This window comes from Neomonachus schauinslandi, chromosome 2 (genome assembly GCF_002201575.2).
Source record: "Neomonachus schauinslandi chromosome 2, ASM220157v2, whole genome shotgun sequence".
Classification (NCBI taxonomy): Eukaryota; Metazoa; Chordata; class Mammalia; order Carnivora; family Phocidae; genus Neomonachus; species Neomonachus schauinslandi.
The window spans coordinates 81,686,956-81,707,042 of record NC_058404.1 but is presented as its reverse complement, the minus strand read 5'-3'; the positions used below and the strand labels follow the sequence as shown (position 1 = coordinate 81,707,042).

At 37.5% G+C, this 20,087-nt stretch overlaps 1 protein-coding gene across 1 annotated transcript in view; it reads left to right on the top strand.

Moving 5' to 3' along the window:
- Positions 1–17,241, top strand: part of LOC110571204 (hedgehog interacting protein) — a 90,547-nt gene extending 73,306 nt beyond the window's left edge. The window contains exons 12-13 of the mRNA XM_021679319.2: positions 12,549–12,697; positions 15,912–17,241. Coding sequence (XP_021534994.1) covers positions 12,549–12,697; positions 15,912–16,105 — 343 coding nt within the window. The 3' untranslated portion in view covers positions 16,106–17,241. The remainder of the gene's footprint in view (positions 1–12,548; positions 12,698–15,911) is intronic.
- The last annotated feature ends 2,846 nt before the right edge of the window (positions 17,242–20,087 follow it).

Sequence of the window (20,087 nt, the reverse complement as noted above, 5' to 3'; positions counted from 1 at the left end):
ATGGCAAGATAACCTGTTACAAAAATCAAATATCATTATAACTTAAAAAAAATGAAAATTCAATAAGACTACAACCCGGTTTTCCTTAAGTAGAACTCAGGAGTCATTTAAACAAAAAGTAGAGAAGGAGTGAATTTTCCTCCATGTGAGAACATTGAACACACTTCAGGAATGTTTTCAGAGGTGAAACAGTTGCATCTCATCAGAGAGCGGAGTTAGGATCAAGTCAATACCAATCACCCAGCTTGCTGAGTCATCTCACTGGGTCCCCAAAAGTCTCTAGTACAGGGTCCTGCTGGCCCTGGTCAGGGGAGCTTCTTTGGCCAGTAGTTCCAGAAAACAGACTGAATACACTGAGCACAAGAGAGGGGGGCAATAATTTTAGTTTCACTTAGTCGTGCCACCTAAGACTAATCAAGACTAGGAACAAGTCCATCCTGGCAGGACAGGGAGGCAACTGGTCTTGTCTCTGAATCTTCCTTACTGAGGGAGCCTGCATCAAGTTACTTCACCCTACTCTGCCCCTTTGCCCATCAATGGAGTGCACATGATCACTCTGTCCCTTCCTCATTTCTGCGGAGTGCTTTTGAAGATGATTAAATCATACATTTAAAATAGAGTAGATTCTTTAATATTGTTGGTATTCATTCTGTGCATTCAAGAATTATTTTCAGGTGATCGCTCAACTTTTAAGGTTGTCTTTCCAACATTGGGGTAAAGATGTCTGTGGAGCTTTCAAGAGCTCTTGATACATAGTTTCCAAATGTCCAAATCATGCCCTGGATGCTCGCTCTTAATTCAGCCTTTTCAGAATCAAACAAATGTGCCTGCGGGGTGGAAATTAAAGAATTCTAACAGTTACGTACCTTCTAAGCTTTATTTTTGTAGAACACAATTTTTTTCACACCTCTGCCAAAGATTCTTTAATTTTTGCGTCAGATGAGACCAAATGACTTTTTTATTATTATTATTTATTTTTATTATTATTTTTAATATTATTTTTTTTATTATTTTGAAATGTTTCCAAATTCTCCAAGAATCTGTAAAACAAAATTATTCTTAATCATTTTGATTTAATTACTATGTACCCAGTCTTACTATATTTTAACATATTGCTGATCTGTTATCCAGCCAAGTCACACAGACCCTTCCCTTAAGAGGTCTATAAATTAACAAAACAAATTCCAGGCTTGGGAGGTCATTTTACAGAAATGTTGTATCCCCAAACTCCTGTGTGACCAGTATCAAAAACTGCTCCTCCCCCCTCCCCACCCGCCTCCTCCCCACGTCTCCCTTCGATGGCCCTTTTGTTTATTTTTTTCTTAATATCTTCATCCTACTCCTAATTATACTAGATGCTAAAGAGTCGTTTGTTTTTTGGGTTGTTTTTTTATCCCCCCAAAAAACCTCACTTCATAAGAGGAAATCGGTTCTGTTTATCCTTCACATATGTCTCAGGGAGCCAGCAGGCAGCTCTGCCATCCTAAAGAAAGTCACACATAATAGAGAGGCTTTAGCCCAATAAGCCAGTCTAGTCCCAATTCATCAGTCAAAGTTTTATGCAAGTGGGCCCCCTAGGTTGAGAAATCCCCACAGTGCCTGTTGACCCAGCTGCCAAGTCCTCTTGCTGCACAGCCACCCTGACAGAAATACAAACTGTTTAGCAACTCCATTGACCTTTCAGCTATTAACAGGGACACAGACTCCACCAGGGACTAGTTTTCAAACATGACAGAATTTCTTAACACTAGAGGTCATGAACAAGTATATGCCCTATAAAAATCCATTCAGCATGGTGGATTTGAGGTCTAAAAGACAAGGAAGCATGTTCTACGTTTTTGCTATTATTATTTTTTTGCATATCCGATAACTGAAAATGGAGATATTCTTATCTGCCAGCTTATATTTTACTCTTAATGCACTGTATTGTACGTAGTGAGGCATGATACATTGGTGGCTAACAAATCCTTCCTAAGCTGCCCTATAGCATTTGAAATTTTGAAGATAGATTACCAAAGAATGGGATAAGATCAAAGTAGAAACTTCTAATGAATGAATGAGCATGCATACATAATGTATGGTAATGACCTAAGTATAACTGGAATTTTAGTCCTACTTTACCAGGATTTGCATATGTATGTATATGCACACACATTTAAACATACTCAGGTCGGGCACACCCTGCTGCGGAGAGCCATCACCCATTTCAAAATAAATAGAAAATATCATATAGCAATTTATGAAAAAAATTTTATCTAAGTGACCATGTCATTTAAGATGTTCATATAAAACCATATATATATATATATATATATATATATATATATATATCTCCTATTTCCTGGAGATGTGATATATGACCACAACACTCAAAGGAATGTTCTGCTTTATGCTAATTACAGTCGCTCTTAAACTATCAATTTTGAATGTTGGAATATCAATTCCTAGAGTAATTGTGCAGATTGCAATGAAGACTTGGATGAATTGCCACTTTCAAGCGGCATTTGTTAAAAAGATATAAAATGAAAAATACAAATAATGAAGAATATATTCTTCAAAATGAAACTCATGTGTTAAGAGTCAAAAATTCGTAAAAGCATTTCTTTTTAATTGCCATGTTTCTCCCCTGCCTGGGACAATGGTGAAAGTCAGATCTTAGTAGATCTGAATTTTGTGTACTTTCATAATAAGGCAACATATCATCAGATATTGCAGTACTTGAGATAAAAGCAGATTTAACCTTGAATAAAACAGCCACATAAATTTGTAATAAGATGTTTTCTAGAGGAAGGTGTACTTTTTATTTTTTTTATTATTTTTTAAGTTTTTATTTTTAAGTAATCTCTACACCCAACAACCCTGAGATCAAGGGTCACATGCTCTACCAATGGAGCCAGCCAGGTACCCTGAGCAAGGTGTATTTTTTTGAAAGAAAAACCGCTTCTTAGCATCTTTTTTTTTTTTTTTAACTAATTCATTGTAGTCGAGTTAAAAGCTAACATGACTTGTTTTTGTCAACATTGACAAATGAATCAAAAAGTGTAACATCAAAATTTGGGCATTTGTCACCCTAATAGTCTTGAAAGAGAACTTAAACCGACATTCTTGTGTTCTTTTAAAGGACAGAAACTTGTGTCAGTTTTTACTTCCCATTTAAAGCATTTAGTGATATTTAAAATTTCTACCTTCCTCTGATATAAAATTAAAACACTGGTACTTCTACAGCTTTAAGTGAGAAAAGATTTAATATTATTATTATTATCATTATCATTATTATTTGGTGATTTCTAAAAAAAGTACTCTAGGCTTTTAAGTCTTTTTTTTTTTAAAGATTTTATTTATTTATTTGAGAGAGAAAGAATGAGACAGAGAGAGCATGAGAGGGGGGAGGGTCAGAGGGAGAAGCAGACTCCCTGCCGAGCGGAGAGCCCGATGGGGGACTCGATGCGGGACTCGATGCGAGACTCGATCCCAGGACTCCAGGATCATGACCTGAGCTGAAGGCAGTCACTTAACCAACTGTGCCACCCAGGCGCCCGGCTTTTAAGTCTTTTGAATTATAATGTAATCAATGTGTTTTTTTAAATGCTTATTTTCCCAATTACAAACATTTCTTATTTCGTGTCTAACATTTTTTATCAATTATGGTTTATGAATTAAGTTTTTAAGTTCAAACTTGCTTTTGGACATAAAATTCTGAACAGAATATATTTCCTTCTTTATATTAGGAAGCAGTGGCATTGACTTTTTATTGTGCCCTAATTTTTCAGTTTTTATTTTTATCCTATGAGAGTAAGTAGTTATACTCCAAGATTAAAACAGGAGATTTAATTAGTCTGCAAGTATCTTGTACCTGTCCCTGTGTTCAAGATCATGTATTATGTGCTACAGAGGGAGAATATAAGTGAGAACTTAGTCCCATTCTCTAAGGAACTTATTTTTACTTTAAATTGGGAGATCACACACATTATCAAAAATGTAAATATTATTTGAGATAAATAACACTTTGGGACAAAAAAAAATTATGCAAGAACATTATACCCTATAAATCACCGAATTAATGGCCCAGAAAGCTATGGATACTGAGACAGGTAAAATTCACCATGATTTGGCTCCCTGGCCCAGTCCACACTGCTCCACTGTGCTTTTCTTTAACACTAATTAACTCACATATAAAAGAGAATGATGACTACATAACATGGGAATCATATAGCTTTCCAAGCAAGTATGGCCAGAATTATAAGAAAAAGAACAAACCCTCAGCCAGGCTGTTGCAAAGGCAGAGGAGGTTTCTCAGCTGAGAGGTAAAATGAAAAACGAGGGTCTGTACTGGGTTCTCCTCCCCGATGAGGCTTTCCTTCAGCCTGGGCTCTTTGCAGGTGGCACGTCCCCCAGGAGTTCCTGGCCCACCTCCACCGCCATTTTGGTTTTGGGTATTCCTGAACTTGGCTGAGGCAGCCTCCAGCTCCTGTCCGCATTCACAGGGTTGCCCAAACTCTCCCCCTAGGTACCAAGTTTTGCTGTTTTAGTGCTTTGCATTGCTTTACTTTACAAAGTTGCACCAGTCTTCAGCGGTCTGCCCCAAACCTATTTTTCCCATAAGCCCTATTATTTTTAGTACACAATTTTGTACCATACAAGATTTTTCAGGGATGTGTACATTGAATTAAAGCGGAACGGCCTGTTTTTCTATATTCACCACTAATATTGGGATAGACCAGTTTCTGAATTTAGGACATTGAAAACATAATGCAACAGGCACTGAAGGCAATTTAGTAAAATTGGACTTTTTTTGGTTTGTAAAAGCAGATGATGTTATCATCTAGTCTCATTAATTATTTCTCCTAGGTTTGCCCTTTAAGGAAATACATAACTTTTCATTTCCTAATTTTCCCATGGAGATATATATACATTGAGTTAACCTGAAAAGTTGAATGGAGATCCACACACCCTTTTAGATACTTGTGTATTGTGGTGGTGGTGTTTGGATAGTGAGATTAGCAGGGCCTGAAATATGGGTGCCTTGCTCCCTTTTTCCTAAAGTAAGAGGGCCAGTTGAGTGGAAAGAACACTGGGCTAGGAGATAGTTCCAGACTATGTGTAACTAGCTGTGTGAAAGCCATTTAATCTCTTCATACATGTTCTTCTTCTTTAAATTTGGGAATAACAGGACTAGCCCTGCCTCATGAGGATAAGTTGAATATGAAATTATTAAGAAGTATATGTGGCTTCATTATTTGCTTTTATTATGGTTTCATCTTTAGACATAGAACAAAATTTAGCGATATTTGTGAAAGTTCTGATAATTTTTTTTTTTTAATTTTATTTATTTGACAGAGAGAGCACAAGCAGAGGGAGAGAGAGGGAGAAGCAGGTTCCCTGCTGAGCAAGGAGCCCGATGTGGGACTCGATCCCAGGACCCTGGGATCATGACCTGGGCCGTAGGCAGCCGCTTAACCGACTGAGCCACCCAGGCATCCCAAAATTCTGATAATCTTATCAGCACTAAGCAGCCAAACCCGTGGCTCCCTTCATCAAATCATCAGTGCCCCTGCCCCCTTTGAGTTTAGTACTCATTCAATCCCAAACTGCTCAGGTATTAGAGCCAATCAACACTTTCTAAATGAGTATATGCTCAGCATTTAAATTGCAGACCTCAGAATGAAGACAACATTGGTGTCAAAAACGGCTGGGGCCCAGGCCCCTTTTTCTCAGCACTTTGTAGAATAGAGAAATGTAGTGGTTCAAAGTGATGTCTGGAAATAAGACCAAACATGGGCTTTATCCATCCTAAATTGGAATTCTAGAAATATACAGTACAAATTAAAAATTTTAATATGATACATAATGTATATAAGTTCAGAGCTATTCTTGAATTTAAATTATGTTTCCCTTTACTCCAATATCAAGGTTGCTTGGGACATATATAAAAAGATATTTCTGGGGCACCTGACTCTTGGTTTCAGCTCAGGTCATGATCTCATGGGTTTTGAGATCAAGCCCCTCATGGGGCTCCGTGCACAGCAGGGAGTCTGCTTGAAAATTCTCTTCCTCTGCCCATCCCCCCACTTGCTCACGTGCTCTCTCTCTCTCAAGTAAATAAATAAGTATTTTTTTAAAAAGATATTTCTGCAACCTACATGTGATATAATGTCAAGGACAGTATTCCTTAAGAATACTTCAAATAGGGGGTGCCTGGCTGGCACAGTCAGAAGAGTATGCAACTCTTGATCTTGGGTTTGTGAGTTCAAGCCCCCCCGCTGGGTGTAGAGATTACTTAAATAAATAAATAATTCAAAAAAAAAAATACCTCAAATGGTCCTTGAAAAATACTGTTAGGAAATGAGTATTGCCATCAATACTGCTGCGAAGTCCCCATGAGAGCAATATTGCTTGGTTATGCAGAAAGAGACGCCATTTTCTCTGTTCTTTTACCTGGAATATGATTGCAGTATGTGTGTGTAAGATTCCTTCCAGCCAAATGGAATTTGTATCATGTATTATTTCACTAGCTGCCACAAAATGGTTATGTGTGGTCCCAAAACAGGCTGGAAATCCAATGGAATCCCCACTTCTACTCCTGGTGGGTAAACTAACCCTGAAAAGAGAAATGTCAACGTGAACAAGAAGAATTTAGTGAACATTCAGACTAAAGAAAAAATCAATTTATGTATTGACCTTGGAGAAAGGCATTGAAAAGAATGTGGGAGAGATGACCATGCAGTTCTACTAAAGTAGGGCTATGCCTACGCCCCGAGCTAGACAGGTGGGAAACAGGAATATCTATCCCATCAGGGAAACAGGAAAATCTATCCCTTACCCTTTTCTAGGTAAAAGTGCTGAGGACTGGTTTTAGAAATGACGAGTGGTTACGGATTATCGTTGCATATCAAAATGCTCACAGTGAGGAAACCCATTAAACCAGAGAATCTGTGGTGGCTTCCAAAGCCTGCCTTCCTGTGCAGAGGTGAAGTCTTCATCCAAGCATACAATTTCAAAGCATTCTCTACCTGGAAGCCCCTGGCCACACCAATTCATGGCCACATTAATTGCTACTGGCTGGGAGGTGGCCTTCACTTAGAACAGTGCATATTAATGCATGTGAATCACCTGACAAACTGGCAAGAGTGTAAATTCAGTTAAGTCTGCAGAGGGGCCTGAGCTTCTATATGTCTAACAGGCTCCTATGTGATGCTGGTTCTTCTGGTCTGGTACCATGCTATGGGTAGTAAGGATTTAGACTTCTCACTTTTTCCTTTCTCATGAGAATAGGAAAAAGCATGGAATAAAACTAGTTTTGCAAAGGTTGCAGTAACAAAGGAACACTTTCTAGATTTTCTACTTATTCATTTGGGAGGGAGAAAAAGAGAGAGAGCACGAGCCGGGGGAGAGGATCAGAGGGAGAGGGAGAAGCAGACTCCCCGTTGAGCAGGGTGCCTAACACGGGGCTCGATCCCAGGACCCCGAGATCATGACCTGAGCCGAAGGAAGATGCTTAACTGACTGAGCCACCCAGGCGTCCCAAGAATAAGATAGTTCTTACATCACCTTTCTCCCTTAAACAGATGGTTGACTAAGAGAAGCTATAGAATTATTACTTCTTCTGAAACCTCTTATAAGTCAAGAATTTATAAATGAGTATTACTTATGATTTATGTACCTTGTTTGACAGTAACGTGAATTTAAAATCTGAGCCCCTAACAAAAATTTCAAAATGAGTCCCTTTACTTTTTTGTAAAAAACACAATAGACAGATTTCTAACACACTCAATCTGAAGAGCAGGCTTACTCAGACAGGCTTTATCCCTGTGCTTCCATCCAGATACACAGAGGACTTCTCATTTATTGATTTATTTAATCATTTATTAAATTAAGTATCCTAAAATTAAAGCCATCTATAATCTCACTACCTGAAGACATTCACTGTAGGCTTTAGCTAGTCACAAAAAGTCATCATGTAGGATATGTTATAAATCACTTATGCTTCTCAACTTCTTTCTTTATTTCAAGAAAATATCTCAACCCTTATGCTACTACTCAAAACCAGAAAAAGTGGGTTTCTAAGAAAACATCTTACATTTCCAGAAACAATGCTTTATGCATTAAAGAATGTTGGACAATTTTTTGGCACTAGTCCTTATTTTTTCATTGTCAAGTGTAAAGATTATAAAGTGTTTTTCTGATTTAAATTAAGTTTGAGGACTATAGAGATAACTATCGACAAATGGGTTTGATATATTTCTTATTACAAACCTAAATATCCTTTGGGGAAGTTTTCTACTTTGAAACCTATCTTGGACTTCATTCTGTAGAGATAAGAATCCAAAAGTTAAGAAACTAATTGTTTAAAAGAAGAACAAAACTATTTAAGCAATTCTTAGTACACCCACATTAAAACACCCAATTTTCCAGTCAAATAAAAATAAGAATGAAAAATGAGGTAACCTATCACTATAAATATATAATATACACACATAATCTAGATTTTTGTTTTGATGCCATGTAGTTGTGTATATGTAATAATTATGTACGCATATGATGGACTATTTCAAGGTGACACTATAAAAGTTCACATTTACTTGTTTTATCCCCTTTTCTCTTCTCCTCATTGCATGTAAAGAAACCCTGTTTTTTTTCAATGGCAGGAAGAAATGTCACTAGAACAGAGAGTGAGTGGAGGAGGATGGTTGGGATAACCAAAACTCTTTGTTAGACTTTTACCAAATATTTAACCAGAAGAATGAATTTTAATACATTGGCTTAATTCCCAGCTGGAGCAGAAAACAATCCTATCTTTGTGTCATGCTTACTTCTTAGTCTGTTGTTTATTTACTATGACTATGATTAATGTAAAAATGTTTCATTGAAAATGAATTTAACCATGCCTTAGAAGAATTTTGTAAGCCTCGAGTTAATTTAGGCAACAGAAATATAACAAGTGTTTTCAGTTTTAAGCTTAGGATATAAAAGTATAACAACTAGATTTTAATGATATCCCTCTCCTAAATAGTCTGTATATTCCTGATATCTTTACTTAGTAGCACAGAAAAAAAAAAAACACTCTCTTAAAATTCCATATTCTTATTTATTCATTCATTCAACAGACTTTTAAATATCTTCCATATGTTGCACATTTTCCTAGGTCCTGGAGGGACACAAGAGAAGAAAGGGAAACATAGTCCAGAAAAAGCATTTGAGAAAGTTTCTACTATATGCGTTCAATAAACATTTATTGAATGCTTCTGTAGTGTTTTCCTAGCTCCTCTGAATATAAGGAGTTGAAAGAGATAAAATACTTTGGTGGTTTAAATGTCATCTTCTAAAACATCCTTCAATCCTAAACTGATTGCTTCCTTGTCAGTATTCTTGTGTTACTTCATATGCACCTATATCATAACAAAGGTTACACTGTGTTATAATTTTGTGTTCAAATGTCTGTCTGCCCCATGGTGTCTCCATGAGGATTGGAACCCTATTTTATTTATGTCTTACCCCTTGAAGAGCACAGTATTTCCCTGAGTGAGTGACTGACTGGTCTTGAGGAGGATTGAATATGTCACTTTTGCCTTCAGAAAGCTTTCATTTCAAAGGGGATGGGAAAGGAGATAGGGGAATCCATTCATTAAGAGAAGTAAAGTTCTGTAAGAGATGGGTTATCCCTGGGGCGCCTGTCTGGCTCAGTCGGTAAAGCATGGGCCTCTTGATCTCAGGGTCATGAGTTCAAGCCCCACGTTAAAAATAAAAACCTACTTAAAAAAAAAAAAAAAAGATGGGCTGTCCTCCATGAAAATTTTCAATTAATGGATTCCCCAATAGAATAACAGTTTAAAGAGAGGGAGAGGATTTATTTAAGATGCTAAGTGAGGAATGTTAGTGCAGTTGGCCACTGCACTAAAGAGAAAAAGGATTCTTTTCTGGGTATTTAAATAAAAACTTAAGGGAATCATGTTCATATATGATAATCACATAGGTTTATAAACTAAAGTAAACAAGCCCAAGTATGAAATAGTTACATCCACAGACAGATAAGCATTTACTAAATCTTAGGCAAAAAACAACTTAGAATCCCCCCCCATCTGAGTTTCCACATAATTGAATGTTTGGGGAAAAAGAGTCAAAGCATCAAACTGGAGGGTCAGCAGGGAAACAAGAGGCAGATGCCTCCCCTGAAGAACTGTACTTCACGATCGGGTCCTTATTTGTCACATCCTCATTCCTTTTCCCAGTGCACATGAATCAGTGTCCCTACACTCTGCTCCAGGCGGGCGACATCTTCTGGTGGTGGTTGTTTAACCGGTAATTTACATTCTTGATCTAAATGGTGTTCTCGCCTCTTCAAATTCATCTGCTCAGGCATAAACCATATTGTCAAGGAGTGTATGAGCTACGTGCCTGCATATTTTGCATCATATATAGCATGATATATATCGTATGTCATATATAAATGTGTATTTATATATATATAAAACATATATATTTTAAACACTTATTTATTTTAGACAGGGAGAGAGCAAGCGTGTGGGTGTGTGTAGAGGGAGAGGGAATCTCCAGCAGATTCCCTAGTGATCGTGGAGCCCTGATGTGGGGCTTGACGCGGGGCTCGATGCGGGGCTCGATCCCATGACCCCAAGATCATGACCTGAGCCGAAACCAAGAGTTGGTTTAACCAACTGAGCCATCCAGGCGCCCCAAGGTGTCATATACATGTAATATATTTTTGACACACTCTACTTTAGAATCTCTTCTTGAATGAGTCAGAAAGAGAGTGAATGAGGGAGTAATCAGTAGAAATTGGATAAACAGAATTTCAGTTACCAGTAAAATACCTGTTTACTGAATGCCATGGCCTGTGACTCAGAGGAACTTCATGGCTATTGAAAAACAGCTCTTCTAGTGATCAAAAATGCCACCATGGTTTCACAAAGTAAAAATTTTATTGAGGAAGAACTAGAGCCAACTTGGGTTATTCAACAACAAAACAGGAAGGTGAAGTTAATACGCCCACTTTCCTTGGCATACCCATTTCACTTTTTCTCCACCTCAACCCCCTGCTGCTTATACCCCCAGAAAGACTCCCTTGGGGAACACATGGAAATTATTCACTAATGTTATCTGAGTGAAAATATGCTCAGTCCATAGAATGCCTTGAGGACCTTTCACATAAATTGACCGCTTCTAGATTTTAAAAAAGAGGTAGAATGGATTTAAGGGAGTTTTCTGAATTGTCACGTTAGTCGCAAAACACAGTACTTTCAACACAAAGTGAGACTTTTATTGGAGAGAGGAGCTTAAGAAGTCACTATATATTTTGAATACAGTTTTGAGTCATTGTAGAAATAGCCTGAAGTCAGGCCCCAGGGTATTACCACTTCCTATTGCCAGAAGGACATAACAAGATAACCTATCTCAAGAAAACTGGAGTCTACAGGGCCAAATTATTTGCTTATCTCGGAAAGCTATATCATTTACTTCTTTTAGTGGCTTTGACCTATAATTATCACCTTCTTTGTTACGGTGCTTAAGGAGTCCTACTGCCTTGGCCATCTTAATGGTGGTGATTTGAGCGGTGATGACCGTTTGTTTACATTCCTGAACTGAAAAGAACCTTCTCACCACACTGTAGCACAGGCAAAAGTGACTGATGGAGGAGTACCACTGCGCGTTGTTTCTCCGAGATTAGTTAATGAGCAGTTGTGACCATGCTTCCCGCCTCACCCAGCCTGAAAGACAACCTCTTATGTCAAAAACAGTAAGAACCATAAAAATCTTCTGAAGGCATCCCTAAATGATGGCAGTGGTAGAGCAATTAAAGTCTATGACTTTTTACTTAGCAGATACGATGTTTGTGTCTGTTTGCTAATAGCATTCTTTTTCTTCATAGCATTACAAAATACAAAATCTGAAAATGTATATATATGGATTATTTTTTGCATAAAGGGTTGAAATTTTGAGTCAATAGTAAACACATACACACACACACACAGTACAGAGATCTCCCTTCAGGAAAAATCAGTCTGAGACAGGTATTTCAAGAAAAATATGAAATGAAACAAAAATTGATTCCCAAGCTTTTTTAGGCTGCAAGTGCTTATTTAGATGAATGCCTTCAGCTCTGTGATATTACCAAATATGCCAAAAACAAGCAAAAACTATCTCAGATACTATTCCTAAAAATTTTTGTAGATCTGGGAAAAAAACGTTTTAAAATATTGGTACGTCTTTATTTTAAGAAATGTAATTGCTAGAAATGTTTAGCTACTGAATGGAAAATATCAACATAATTACAGTTTTAATCAATGAATTTTGATTGTGATAAAGTTTCTTATAATGTCTAGTATGTTCTCTGGTTCAAAATTGGTTAGTTAGATTTTGCCTCCCTGGTGTGGATTTTCCACTCACAGAAAGTTGTCAATCTTTCCGAGCCGCTTAAAAGGAAGGTGTCCTTAGAAAGCAAAGGAAATGCTTTGCAAGTGACAAAAATCACTGGGTTTCATCCTAATCCTGATTTTCAACCAACATATACTTGGAACCGTTGTCTTCTGATGCAGACCTCTAATGCCTGAGGAATGCAGAGCCACGGTACAACCTGCGCAGACGTTGACTTCGGAGTGTTCCCGGCTCTGTCGGAACGGCTACTGTACCCCCACGGGCAAGTGCTGCTGCACCCCGGGATGGGAAGGGGACTTCTGCAGAATTGGTGAGTGTTTCTGTTGTCCCCAGGAAAGACTGGGCATGGGACAGTCCTTGGGAACTCAAGAACTTAATGTCAGCTCTTTCTTCTAGAATGATCTACGGTTCAAAATTCAGCCATTTATCATATTAACGCTCAATCTGTTTCTAAACTTGTAAATGAAATCTTTCCCATGTTCCTGTTGTAAACAATGCACTTCTAAAGGTTAATCATAAACATAAGAGACTTTTAAATAACCGAGTCCTTTCAAAAAGTACAGAATGAACACAGCACAACGCGATCATCTGTACAGCCTCTCAGTCCCAGGTTTGAGATTTCACACCAGCCAATGACCTCGTGTTTGCAAAGCCCCTCTCCAAGTGCCAGCATTTTCCAGACACCCCATAAATGCCCTCCCTAACTTTACTGCTTGCTTTCTTGCGGCAGTGCCTGAAAAGCAGGGTTTTTCAGTGGGTGTTATTAAATAAAAGGGGAAAGCGCAATTATCTGGAGGCACAGTATGAGGTTTTTAATTCTTTTTGCCACTCCTTTGTGACCCATCAGCTAGGTGTGCAGCTACTCAGAGACAGCAGAAGAGATTTATTCCAGGGTTACTCTATCCTTTAACCAGGGATTTCCTCAATTACATGCAACGATGTTTACATTCTGCTTGATGTGAAGAAAATTAGATAAATTCAGATACCTAGTTTAAGAAGGTATGTGTTGAAAAATGCATTTTCAGGAGAAATTTTCTTTTCTTTTATATATGAGGTGATGGGTGTTTGCTAAATCTGTTGTGGGAATCATTTCAGAATATACGCAAACCGAACTTTCATGCTTATACCTGAAACTTACACAGCGATGCATGCCATTTATTTCTCAGTAAAACTGGGAAAGATTTCCATAAGGATAAATGCATTTTTAATGCATTTTCAACAACCAGCGTATGCATATTCTTACAAAAGAACTTGAGCTCTGCTATCTCAGATATTAAAGTATCTCTTGCCAATGAAAATGTGTTCCAAATTCATATTTAATATTATCTTTAATGCCTAAATGTTATCTTTCCTTTATTCTAAACATATATTATTTGTTCCAAAAATGATAACCATAACTTATCTATACATCGTCTAACAAAATGTAGCCAACACTTAAAGTCACATACACAGTATACATTTTAAGCTTAAATTGCTTCAGCAGGGATAACACTACCTGGTTGATTATTACTAGGGTTATATATCTAGGAGAGAGCTATCATAATTAAAGCTCTACCAAAATTAGGTCATTACATCAGTTAAAACAAATGCTTACCTTTTATTGACCCATTCTGTCTTCTTTTTCCATAGTTGACAAAAAAATGAGAATCAGTCTTCAAATGCACAAATATTCTAATTCTTGATGATGTATCTTTCTTCTGCTCCCTTTAATGACTGACAATACCTATTCTCTCTGCTTCTTTTATAATAGTGTCCATTTTGTTGTACTTCTTACTTTGTATTTTGCCTAACCTCTTAAGTCACCTCAGGTTATCAGATAACAAAAATTTACTGAGTACCTTCTGGTAATAGTATGTTAGAACTGAGGGTAACCAAATTATTTTCTTTTGCTTTTTTTAATTTTTTTTTATTTATTCATTCGAGACACAGAGATACAGAGAGAAAGAGAGCATGAGCAAGGGGAGAGGCAGAGGGAGAGGGAGAAGCAGGCTCCCCACTGAGCAGGGAGCCCGATATGGGACTCGATCCCAGAACCCTGGGATCATGACCTGAGCCGAAGGCAGACGCTTAAACCACTGAGCCACCCAGGCACCCCATAACCAAATTATTTTGAATATAGGTGGCATTATACATTACATTATAGATATTAATAATAATAATAAGTGATGTAAATGAAAATAGACATTCTTTGAGATAACATGAAGTTTTATTTCAATAAAGTACTTTAATCTTTCTACTAGTCAGTTTAAATAGTTTGAATATATAAGATAAACCAGAGCCCTTTTATAAAGGTAATCTATTCATGATGTTTTTGACCCAAGCAAGAACTTTATTCATATACTAACATAGTTCATTGCCTACAAATTTTTAAAAATCGTCTAATTATTCTCTAGTTTTTTCTTTTCCATTTGTCAGCCACAGACCCCTGGGTTTTGATTAATGCATTTGAAAAGGTTAAAATAGCCCTGTCCCCCAAAAGTGTAAAGAAATGTGTTCAAGGAATTTGATTCTGTCTACAGTGACAGAATTTGATTCTGTCTACAGATTTATCCCATCAGTAAAATGCAATTAACTTATACAAACCAATTTTGTCTCTGTATCTCATTTTAGCAGTAGATCTTTTTTTTTTTAGAGAATTAATTAATTAATTTATTTTTTAGAGAGAGTGTGCCAGCAGTGGGGTAGGGGCAGAGGGAGAATCTCCAGCAGACTCCACACCCAGCATGGAGCCATGACCCTGAGATCATGCATGACCCGAGCCAAAACCAAGAGCCAGTCACTTAACTGACTGAGTCACTCAGGTGCCCCAGCAGTAAATCTTTACATTTCCCACCTATATTGTGGTGGCAAAAATCCTTATATGAAGAGATCCTGTGTGTAGAGTAACCCTGAAAAGGATTGCTAAGAATATCCTTCCCTGGCCAACTGCACCGCCCCAAGAAGGGCTACAAAGTGTAATCAGAGATGAAGCAATATAATGCACTCCCCAGGAGCAAAGGAAAAGAGGAATCCAAGGGAGTCCCCATGGGAGATATCCCATCGAACCTAACTTGAGAACTGACCGTGCCTTTATACGGCCCTGGAGAGGCTGAAGCCGCTAGGCCTCCCTCTCAGGCCAGGCCCTTCCCACATTTTAAGGTCCTACCCTGGAAGAATGGGAACCTAGAGTTACTTGGAAGGCCCTCTGTTGGAAACACCCTAGTGGCACAGGGGTTTGAAAGAGCCGGAATCCTCATTGGAAATCGAGTCAGTTCCGGAAGGGATTGAACTTGTACTCCCATGATCTCTGCTTCCCTGGAAATGTCTCCCATTCTCTACTGAGCTTTAGCCTGCACATAACCGTGGCTCTGGAAATCTTCTTTCCTTCTTGTATTTATCATCTTTTGGATCATTTTGTGACTGGCTACCTCCCCCCCCTCCCTTCCCTTACTCATCAAATATTTGTTGGCCTCATACTCGGCACTGTTTCTGACACACAGAATGAGAGTGTGGTTTTATTGCTTTTTTTTTTTTCCCCCTCCCAGCAAAATGTGAGCCGGCATGTCGTCATGGAGGTGTCTGTGTTAGACCGAACAAGTGCCTCTGTAAAAAAGGATATCTTGGTCCTCAGTGTGAACAAGTGGACAGAAACATCCGCCGAGTGACCAGGGCAGGTATTCTTGATCAGATCATTGACATGACATCTTATTTGCTGGATCTAACAAGTTACATTGTATAGTTTCTGGGACTGTTTGAATATTCCTTTCCAATGGGCATTTATTTTTTATCCTGTCATTAAAAAGAAAGACTGTTATCCTACTACACACTTCCTGTGATTTCATTTTCTTTTATTAATTTAAAAATAATTTACAGAAATGTGCAGATTCTGTGTGTGTATGTTGGCACGTTTGTTCACAAAGGCACGTACACACATACACTAACAACCCCTATACGCGTGGTTGCATAACAGATGGGTTTTAAAAATATATATTTCCTTGTGTGGAGTAATTTACACAGAAATTCCATTGTAAATTGATAACGGAATGTTTATGTCACCAGAAGAGATTATTTGGCTTCCCAGGAATTTTCTGTCTGTAATAACCTAAGTCAACTTCAATGGAGTTTTGAAACATTACTGTGCAATCTGATGGATCTAATAAAAAAAAAGGCAATATTTTTATATTAAAGGATTATAATGTGAGAGAATGTTTCAGAACTCCCTGATGAATTTCTAAATGGGCAACTTGATATAAAATTGTAATCTTCATTTGTATCAATGTATCCAATTACAGAATGTTACCCACTTACTTTTTATTGGCAGAGAAATCTGGTTACTCTAGTTTAATCCCAAGATTGTTTTCAAGTGTTTTATAATTAAATCATAACAGCATATTCTAAAATCAATCTTCCTAAAAGGTCTGCTTTTATTATATATTGTATCTAACAATAGGCACTGGGTTTGTGTTACCTATTTATATTTTTTATTTTATTTTTATAATATAGACATCACCTAGATGAAACACCTTTGCCCTGTCCTGTAAAATACTAAAGTTACATTTTTCACCAACTTAATTGGAAAGAAGGGGAGTGAGAAAGCAAACAGTCTTTAATGTGCTGTGGATCTAATCTAGCAATGTATCCTTGTGCCAACATGTAATCATTAACGACGGATGAAAAAGCAAGAAAACAGCCAATCCTTATAAAATTCCAGCATTAAACATATGTAAAGTGCATAGCAAGACTGTCAGTGTATATGTGATTAGAATGTTGCAGATTTCACACTGAACGAACCTCACTGGAGAAGCACTCACTCGTTTTGAACAAATCTTGGCTATGTAAGCTGTCACTTGTACAAATTTTTTAAATAATAATTCTTGCCAAATATGGGTTTTAATGTATATGTTTCTTTAGAACTCAATGAAAATCCTCTTTGGTTCATGTATGAATAAATTTCTGTAAATGTTCTGCTCAGGTTTTTAAAGAAATGCCATGTTTTAATTTAAAGCAGCGAAAAGTCTGATGGACATTTTTCTTAATGGTTTTTGAGGCCAGCTCTCCACATTCGGATCATAACAAAATTATAGGGCCTCTTTGCACTACGGAGAAAACATCTATCGTGATGTGCACACCCACTCTAGGTTGTCCTATAAACATCTGTTCTTCCAGAATCTAAACTGGAGACTAGTGTAGATTAGGCAACATAGGCTGACTTTCCAAACCTGCTCCTTACCTATAGGAATATGAACCTCAATTAAAAAGAATAAAATCGTGTAACTAGTATTTCTCTATTGTTTGAAGGCGAGAGATTTTCAATTCAAGCACAGTGAGCGTTTATGTAGAAAGGTTGTTTAAGTACACTGCTCTTGTCTTCCATATATGATTACTTAAGTTTCAAGTGACCTCATGCCAAATGGAAATGGGTTGAGAAACCTTGGTTCAGTGCTTAGTGAACAATAGCCTGCATTAAAAAGTGCATGCATAATTTTGCACAATTTAGATTCAATTGACAGTCTATTCAAAGAAGTCTCAGGATTAAATGAGCATGGAGACCAAATTGCCCTCTTACCCCAGTGAAGGGGTGGTCCCTTCTAGTCACACTAACACTTCATTGGCCCAAGAGTGTGACCAATCTTGCCATGAACCTGCAGTAGCCTGCATCTGGAGGTTAATAGCAGTCTTTTGTCTCCGTTGCTTTCTCTTCATAGCCCTTTTACTGAATTCCATCACAGAAAGTTTTACAATTAAAAAAAAAAAATGTCCTGACAACCATTTTTGTCAATGGACCTTACCATCTAATCGTCCCTTATTCAACGTGGGTGACATTAACAAAATGTGAACTTCTGGTGAGGGAGCCAGCTGTCTAAATCTGTCAAATTGTGCAGTTTTATTACACATTCTCCTGTTCATAGTTTCACTGAAAACAATAAGGACACTGCTATAGAGTCAGCAAAATCTGAAAAAATCCGAGGGCTCTTCTTACACAATCCTTCCATCTCTTCCAAAAGAAAAGGTGTTATATTGCCATTAGTCCTCCTATTTAAAAATATCTATCTTAAATTGACCAGACCCAGACTTTTTACACAGTCCTTTCCCAAGTGAAAGAGTTTCAAGTGTCCTGGAGAAACATCTGTACCCCAGGTGTCACTGCCTTTTCTATTGTGAGTCATTAGAATAAAAGAGCAAAACCTTCTGAAAGAGAAGATAGCAAGATCCATGGATATTAAATCCGAGCAAAGAAAGTCAAGTCGTTGGAGTCATTTCTTTCTCTTCTTGGGAGAGATGTAAAGAGCAGTGGCTAATTGATGGCTACAGATTTTAAACTCTGTGATCATTTCAAAAACAATCTTTTGACCTTTTTGTTTTCAATCAGATTTTTAAACTATGTGACTGGAGAATTATCTTAAATGCTCCATGAAAGGCGGGTAGGAATTGGTTTCAAGTGTGAGCCAGGAAGAAGTGATTGTTTTGTCATGCGAATGGCAACATCTACTTGGTTCTTAACGCACACAATCAGAAGAGAGAAAAATGTCCTTGGCATGAATGTAGATTTGTGAGATAAAGATAAAATAAAGAGATAGAAAAATGTACGGTTATCCCTTTGTCCATTCTGGAGCTTAAGCTTTGGGTGTCAGTTTAATGTGAAGGGCTGTTAAGGTAGTTATAAAGGGTTGGAGAAAAACTTTCTACCGCCGCTTTTGCCAAACTCTTGTCCTGGTTAATAGAACCTGTTTTTCTTGCCAGTTAGTTAAGGTAACGAGAAGAAAACTGAATTGGCACATCATTAAACTGAAAAGAAGGAAAGAGTTAAAAAAAAAAAACAAAACTTTGTGTGATGATAAGAAGTTCCATCCATACCTTTTCTTCTTGGAATTTTTTTTCAGTGTGGCTATTGTAAAATATTTTATCACAAAGAATACTCAGAAGTCTTCTCAGATTAATGGACTGTATCATAAGGAACAGAGAAACCTACACATACCAAATACACATGCAACCTAAATAGAAAACCATTCCCTTTTTCATTTATATACTTCAGAGCAGGCACCTCTTCTCTACTGATTTCTTTGAAAACGATTACATACCAATTTACTAACAACTTTAATATGTTTCTTTTGATTTTGCTTTTATCTCTGAATCATAAACTGTATAACAAGCCTACCAGGCGTAAGACACACGGTTAGATGCTGCATCTAGGGTCTTTCAAAGTACACATTAACTTAAACTCAATTATTAGTCTAACATTCTTAACTTTGAAACAGAAAACAGAAACCAAACCCAAATTTTTAAGTGGAAAAATAAGGTATACCATAGGCAGATGTAGTTGGCTGATCAATAAATTGAAGTTTCTTATGTCTCTATAGAATGTTACCTACGGTATTTATCTCTACCCACCCCCCCCCCCCCCCTTCCCCTCTCCTTTTTCCCCCCTACCCCCAATGTATCCTTCTTCCATTTAACCTCTTCCTTCTCGTCCATTTCTATTGGTTTTGAATAAACAGATATGTCCTCAGTACACCCATAATGAAGACGTCCTGTGGTAGGTTGTGATTGATTTTGCTCGTTACGACCTTTTCTTTATTTTCCTAAAAGATACCCTCTCCCAATGTCACATTTGCTCAGACGCTATATCATGAAGAACAGTAGACAAATATGAATATACTAGATTGATCTATTACAGTTACTGAAAGAAATAACCGAAAGCATAAATGACCACGAGCCTGGAT